The 7,721-nt window shown below is 36.1% G+C and overlaps 1 protein-coding gene across 3 annotated transcripts; it reads left to right on the top strand.

The window, feature by feature from the left end:
- The first annotated feature begins 85 nt into the window (after positions 1-85).
- LOC126773229 (probable tRNA (guanine(26)-N(2))-dimethyltransferase) lies at positions 86-7,138 on the top strand. Of its 3 annotated transcripts, none has more exons than XM_050493984.1 (10): positions 86-192; positions 272-532; positions 1,113-1,300; positions 1,501-1,729; positions 2,253-2,401; positions 2,992-3,160; positions 3,543-3,763; positions 5,050-5,187; positions 6,079-6,246; positions 6,903-7,138. In XM_050493984.1, the coding sequence occupies exons 1-10, from the start codon at positions 157-159 to the stop codon at positions 7,045-7,047; spliced, it is 1,704 nt and encodes a 567-aa protein (XP_050349941.1). In that variant the 5' UTR covers positions 86-156; the 3' UTR covers positions 7,048-7,138. The 3 variants fall into 3 exon arrangements, with proteins under 3 accessions (XP_050349941.1, XP_050349942.1, XP_050349943.1); XM_050493985.1 differs by having other exon boundaries at positions 5,025-5,187; XM_050493986.1 differs by lacking the exon at positions 5,050-5,187.
- The last annotated feature ends 583 nt before the right edge of the window (positions 7,139-7,721 follow it).

Genomic DNA, 7,721 nt, shown 5'->3' with positions numbered 1-7,721 from the left:
TCTGTCTACGGAGTCCAGTGTCAGACTGGGGACGATGTGTCAAAATGTCAATTGCTCAACGTTTGACAATTTATTGACATATTCATATGACTACATATGTTTTTATTTTATTTCTTGGTTATTTTAAGAATATCTACAATTCTTTTGATATAATATATGAAGTACTTACAGATATTGAAAAAAAATATTTCGGTCAGTATACTAAATACTCCTTTCGCTATTTACTGCAATGTAAATTCAAAAATAAATTAATAACCTCTATAACTATTAGACTATTATGAAAATGGAAGCAGCAGCAGCAGTGAATCTTGAAAAAAAATGTATAAAAGAAGGCAAAGCCGAAATTCGTTTGACTACTGAAAAGGTCTTCTACAACCCTGTACAGGAATTCAACAGAGATTTGAGTATAGCTGTGTTAAGTGTGTTCACTCAAGATTATAAAGCGGAAAAGATTGCTAGAGGAAGAAAAAATGCAAAAAATTCAGCCGAAAATATAGTTGAAGACACAGCAGGAACCGGAGGTAATATAGAGGTCTGTTTTATACATTACTTTTTAAATATCTACATATTTAATAACTTAACTAGCTGTTAAGTTTGAAATTTATTTTAAATAAAATACAATCGTCATAACACTCAGAAACTCTGTAAATTGTTCTGCTTACATCCCAGAGTTACTGGCCCAATAAAACAAGATTTTTTCATTGTATGTTTGTCCTTCAATATAAAGATATTACGTAGTCCTTTAGTTGGGATGGGTAGGTAGTTATTTTATAAAAATATTGCCTTTGTAAGCTATTTTTTTTTTATAGATTGTTTTTTATTTTGACAACAAACTATAAAAAAATGCATATTTACTTTATAAAATACCACTAATTTTATACCTTGAGGCTGCACATATTAAAACAGTAAGTTTTTTAAATATATTTATTTGAAGGTCAGGAACTGCTGAATTACTGTATTTAAAGCCTTTTCTAGTTATATGAATAATATGAAGATGCCAATACTGGTATAAAAGACATTACATGCATATTAATCATTTGCTTGCTAATCTTGCTAAGTAGAGATATGGTAATGGCATCCTAATAAGATAAAAATATATATTTGAATTACAGGTTCCAGTAACAATTCTGGAGGCTTTATCTGCAACTGGGCTTAGAAGTATCAGATATGCAAAAGAAATACCAAATATAACTAAAATTCTAGCCAATGATCTTTCCGAGCAAGCTGTTGAAACAATAAAGGCTAATATAGTTCATAATGGAGTGGAATCATTGATTGATACTAGCCACGATGATGCTTGGTAAGTTTATATTTCTTGCTTTATTTTATTTTTCAAAAATTTAAGATATAAATGGTTTCTATTAACTAAAATTTATTTCGCTTGTAGTCATTGTGTTTTTGTTATAAACAATATTAATGTAAAAAGTTTTTGTACTTCTTATATTGTATGCACTTTCATAAAAGGAGGATTGTTCTCATTAACTGAATTGTATTTTTAAGCATGCTCATGTATAAACACAAGCATCCAGCAAAAAGGTTTGCAGCCATTGATTTAGACCCATATGGCTGTCCATCTATATTCCTCGACTCTGCTGTCCAGAGTGTTCAAGATGGCGGCCTTTTACTTGTGACAGCAACTGACATGGCCGTTTTGGCGGGAAATTCGCCAGAGACCTGTTACAGCAAATATGGTGCTATTAGTCTTAAAACAAAATGTTGTCACGAAATGGTAAGACTCAAAGCAATATTTTCATATATCAAAATAAAAAAATATCACATTTTGTTATTATTGCGAAAGAGATGCGTAAAAACAAAAAATATGTTTTGAAACCAGAAACACATACCATAAAAAATTACCATATAATTACCATATAATTTTTTTGCTGAAATAATTATACTACTAAATTATATGAAAAAAAATATACTCTGTGTTGTATAGACAAATTGACACAATTTTTACATAATGGACAGCATATATTTTAAAAATAGCATAGTATCATAGATATATTTTATATACTTTATTTGCTTATAAATATTATGTACTTTTACTTCAACACAGAGTATAGTGTAGTGTTACATGCTGTAACTGAGTATTAAAGATCTATAAATCTAAAAATGCTTCACAAAAACTTTCAAATATGTTTATTTGTTTAGTAAAATTATGGTATTTAATTTTAATACCCCATTGTGTTATATTTATGGTATGTTATTTTAACAGTATTGCCAGTTGATAATTTTCTTTGTTGTTTTAGGCTTTGAGAATTCTATTACAGTGCATAGAGCAACATGCAAACAGATACAGCCGGTATATAGTACCGTTATTAAGTATATCGGCAGATTTTTACATAAGAGTATTTGTTAAGATTTATTCTGGTGCTATACACTGCAAGAAAACTACAAGGTGAATTTTATTGATCAAATTGCCAAACATTTTAAAAGAAGCCACTTTACTTACGTTATTATTAAATCAAATGCTTGTACCAATAATATAAAACTTTTTAAATGTCCTCATAGCTATTCCTGCAAGAGAATTCTTGCAAGTATGAATTGAAAGAACAGCCGACCATCAGCAGAATGTTGTACTATTTTGACAGAAAGCCGACATCGGTCGACTAAATTGTAAATTTAAATCCTTAATGCTGTTGTTATCTTCCTAGCTTTTATTTCATCACACTAGTAACCCGATGTGTCTTTATCCGGGACGACTGCAAAGAGATCAGGAGTGACGGCTTTGTGCACTTACCAAATTACGAGATCATAAACAACGCCAACTTACAAAGTCCTGTTTGCAACAAGATAATTCCTTTGCATTAATTCCCGACCTGAGATTTTAACCTCGCGGTCTATAGAGCCTTATAAACTCCGCTAAACCAACGAGGCAGGTCCTTAAAATAAAAGTCCTTCATAAAACCACACACAAGAAAGGGTAAAGTGTGTGTGTGTACGGAATTATAATACAGTGGGATCGACAATATAATGTTTCATTTTTAGTAAATTGTCTATGGTATACCACTGCGTGGGCTGCGACAATACGGTGCTGCAACCGCTTGGAGGATTTAAGCCTAATCCAACTGAAAAGAATCCAGACCAAACAAAGGCTTTCCTCCCCCCAGCGCCGTCTGTCAGGGAACATTGTGAGCACTGTAACCAACGGCATCGAGTAAGTATTTATTTGCGGCATTTCAAAAATTCATTTGTATAACGCGAAATAAAAATAAACGATTATACTAAGTAGGTATAAAACACAATCAATTAATTATTATTGAAAAAAGTCTTAAAAGTAAGAAATAGAAAGATAATAGATGACTCATTAAACAATTCAATTGAGTGTTGCTAGGACATAGGCTTATTTTATGAAGCAAAAATTGTTAATTATATCTATTTTAATAATATAGTGAATGGTATACGAGCATTATGAATTTTTAATATACTTTGTCCCCTGTAAATAGTAATAACACCAGTCACCACCTCGATTGGTCAGCACCAACCATAAACTAATAAAAGTTATCGTAAACTGAACTAAGAATTATGATTTCTTTCAGTTGGGTGGTCCTATTTGGTCGGCACCTATACATGATGAGCTCTTTGTCACCCGGGTCCTGAGTCACGTGGAAGACAATCCTCAGCTATTTGGAACGGCCAAGCGTATACAGGGAATTCTTTCGATGGTCAGAGAGGAACTACCGGACGTTCCACTTTACTATACACTTGATAAGATATTCGGGACAGTACATTTGGAGACGATGCCAATGTTGGTTATGAGGTGAGTTATTTGTATAATAATATTATTTTAGTAAGCCGAGATGGCCCAGTGGTAAATACGCGTGAATCTTAACCGATGATCGTGGGTTCAAACCGGGCAAGCACCACTGAATTTTCATGTGCTTAATTTGTGATTATAATTCATCTCGTGCTTTATGGTGAAGGAAAACATCGTGAGGAAACCTGCATGTGTCAAATTTCACTGAAATTCTGGCACATGTGTATTCCACCAATCCGCACTGGAGCAGCGTGGTGGAATAAGCTCCAAACGTTCTTCTCAAAAAGGGAGAGGAGGCCTTAGCCCAGCAGTGGGACATTAACAGGCTGTTACTGTAGTAATGTGTGGTAAGTAAATTGATCAATTGATATATTATTTGTACAATTTATCAGCTTTACTTATAAACGTTGCTTAGTGACATTAGTTGAACACATATTTCGCTCTTTCTGACATTATACGACATTCGAAATACGAAGACAAGGCAGTTGTTGCTGTGCAATTTCACAGGCCAGATCGGTCAGGGTCAGTTTCTTAGTATATCAAGATTAACAAATCCTAATTAAAATGCTACAAATATGCGAATTTGTTTGTATGTAAAGCTTCGCGTATTACGTACAACTCGACCGATCGTCATGAAATTTTGCATACATATTTTCAGATATAGAAATGGATACTAATAATAACAATATCCAGACCGATTTCGGCCACGGCGGCCAATCTCAGGAGAGATTAGCCAACTACGCAGGAGATATTTTATTGCACAAGTGTGTGCGCAAATACAGGTGCACTCTCTATTCCCTAACTCTCATAATCCAATAGGATGGCAATCCGACACGACCGGAAAGAGTTTAGGCGCAGGACCAACGGCTTTACGTGCTTTCCTGTTGCTACTGAGAAATTTCTGACAGAAAAACCCAATAACTTTTTATTGACCCGACCTGGGAATCGAACCCAGAACCTCCGGGTCTGCTGCCTTGCATCAATCCACTAGACCAACGAGGCGGCCAGAGAAAAGAAATGGATATAGGGTACCTAAAACCTGCCCCTCTCACGCATGAAGTCGCGGGCGGAAGCTAGTGTGTTACAATGGCACAAGTTGTAACACATGGCACCTTGCGGGCCGGACAGGCGAAGGCGACTAGTGCAGAACATTCTTCCCGACTGTACTGGCCGTCGTCGCGTTTGGATTCTACAACCACTTATCATCAGATGGAGTAGATTCAATTGCCCTCCCGGCGAATATAAAAAAAAAAAAGTTGGACAGTCGTATACGAGCCGCGCTGGCGCAGGTCGGCGCTGCTGAACGCGGGCCACCGCGTGTCGTACTCGCACGCGGCGCGCCTGTCCGTCAAGACCAGCGCGCCCGCGCGCGCCGTGTGGGACGTCGTGCGGCACTGGCGCCGCCTGCGCGCCGCCGCCGGCCACAAGTGAGGCCGCCGCACACAGCCCTGCGAGACACGGCAAAACGCATATTTCAATTACTATTTACTATCACACACGAAACGGATAATAGTGCATAACTTACAGGACAAAACCACTTAGCCTCATACAACCGTCATGTGTCATGTATTAGAGTTGCGCAAAACATATCACTAAGAAGAAAAGAGAGATATATCTTTCGCTCTAAGATACCTTCTCCTCAAAATGAGGAGAGGAGGCCTTTAGCCCAGCAGTGGGACATTCACAGGCTGTTTCGGTTCGGTTCGGCTCTGAGATATACATCGCTCTTTTATATCTCGCTCGGAGCGAGAACGGTAGAGATTATTTTAGGTCCAAATGCTTCTATTTTAAATTTTTGTATGACGTACTACAGTTTGTAATTCTCTGTATAACTTTACAGCCCTGATCATTTTTAAAATCGGGCAACACTGCATTCGGAACACATTCTGACATTTTTTTATTCGTCTTATCTGTATCCTTCGTCATTCGCTCTCGCTCTGAGTTAACTGAATTAAATCTTATTACTAGAATATTAAGATATAGTTTAGGAAATGGTGAGCTACTGGTATACTCGCTCTGTAGCTCTCCCTCTGAGTTAATCTGAATTCAATCTTATCACTAGAATGTAAAGACATTGTTTAGGAAATGGTGATATACTCGCTCTTTTAGTACGATATATATCTTTCATATATCTCGTTAGCGAGCAACACAAGTCTAGTATGTATAGTAAAGTCCTAGTTTAAAACGGCTAAGATGTGGTATAATATTTTTTTAATGAATTTAATGCAAGAGGCCACCGATTCGTCTAATAAAATAAATTAATCAATATTAAACAATATAATACGTGACTCATTCACGGCAAAAGATGATTTCTCCAGGATAGAATCGGATCCTGTCGCCAAGTACATCCTGAGCCAGGAGGTGTCGAGCGCGGTGGAGCTGAGCGAGCGGCCGGACGCCAACCCCAGCAGCCGGCGCCACGGGCGGCTGCGCTTCCAGTTCAACCCCGCGCCGCACTGGGGGCCCGGCGCGCGCGCCGCCGTCAAGTGAGCCCCCGCACTGCCAGCCCCTAACGTGGCCCCCACGCCGCTCCCGTGCGGAGCGATACCCACCCGACACGTTCATGTTATGCGATAAGACAGGCTGATGTTAATATACGATTCAATTTTCATACCAACTTCGACTATTCTATATTGATAGGTTCGGAACCATACCGATATAATGTTACCATATACCATAATACCAAAACTAAACTTTTATGTCGATAATTAAATTAAAAATATGTAAACGGCTAAACAGCAACGATTACGATTCGATTAGGATAAACATAATTTTATTTAATAGAATTAGACCCCTGGAACAAATGATAGCAAACGACTTCTTCTCAAAAAAACACTAGGATTTAATAATTTCTATTTTAAATTCTCTCAAAAGTGTAAAACTTGTGTATCAGAGCAGGTAAAGCGTCTCGGATATTTCGCGTTATCTGTCGCGCCAATAATTCCACCTACCAATCACGAGGTAATGTCGTACATTAACCTCGACTGTAGTGGCGTGAAATCGCCGGGACGTTCTACGAGCCTCTAAAGAAAGGACAAATTTCTGAAGAGATTAAAATCGAAACTGCTACATTAACAGCGCTGGGAATCTAGAGAAATATATTTTTTTATGATTATTAATATTAATTAATCTTTTTTTTCAGCTCCGGTGAAGAAAAAATGTCTAAAGCAATACGCAATCAAAACAAAAAGAGCAAGGGTAAGCGAAACGATAAACGCGGTCATTCACCTGAGGATGAGGATTCGCGAAAAAAATGTAACCCCGACACTGTCGCGACAGCTGTGTAAATAATTTATAAGAACATTTTGCTTGACTTATTGTTAGTCATGTTTATGATAATAAGAAGTTATATTGAATATTAAAAAATATAACCCAGAAGTGTTGTTTTCATTGTCTTATATCCAAAGCTATGATAATCTATACTTGTAAAAAATTTTTAATGTTGTTTTCATAATTTTTTTTCACATAAACGTAGTGGTTTTGTACCTACTCTGTGGTTTAAATTTTGACACAAAAAAGCGTTCAGTTTGAAGTTCTACTTTCACATATTTTAATAACAAATAAAATGTTAACTTAGATAAATCTATTCTAAGATCTAAACGAACTGACTGAAAGACAACGCACAGCCTAAACCACTGGAGATAGAATCATAAATATTTTTTTACAAGCTTCCTATTTTTTCATTTGTAAATTACAACCGTGCAAAGCCGGGGAGGGCCGCTAGTATTAAACATAATGGTGTATATTTTTTAAATATATATAAATATGCAATTACAATTTTTATAAATTATAAACATATATTTTATAAATATAATAATAAAAATTACGTAACTAACTTTAAAATATCCAGACATTTTTAAATAGTTTAGTGAGTTAATAATAAGTTTAATCTAGTAATATAACATTCTTGATTCTAAATGATACATAGAAACAACGAAAATATCGAATTTCACTCGTGACA

This window comes from Nymphalis io, chromosome 14, assembly GCF_905147045.1.
Source record: "Nymphalis io chromosome 14, ilAglIoxx1.1, whole genome shotgun sequence".
Taxonomy (NCBI): Eukaryota; Metazoa; Arthropoda; class Insecta; order Lepidoptera; family Nymphalidae; genus Nymphalis; species Nymphalis io.
This window is presented reverse-complemented; position numbering and strand designations above follow the sequence as displayed.

Bases quoted from the DNA above. Each gene is read 5' to 3' on its own strand.
- LOC126773229 (XM_050493984.1), top strand. From the start codon at position 157: ATGAAGTACTTACAGATATTGAAAAAAAATATTTCG. The intron at 1,301-1,500 runs GTAAGTTTATAT...TGTATTTTTAAG, and splicing joins ACTAGCCACGATGATGCTTG to CATGCTCATGTATAAACACA. The intron at 1,730-2,252 runs GTAAGACTCAAA...TTGTTGTTTTAG, and splicing joins CAAAATGTTGTCACGAAATG to GCTTTGAGAATTCTATTACA.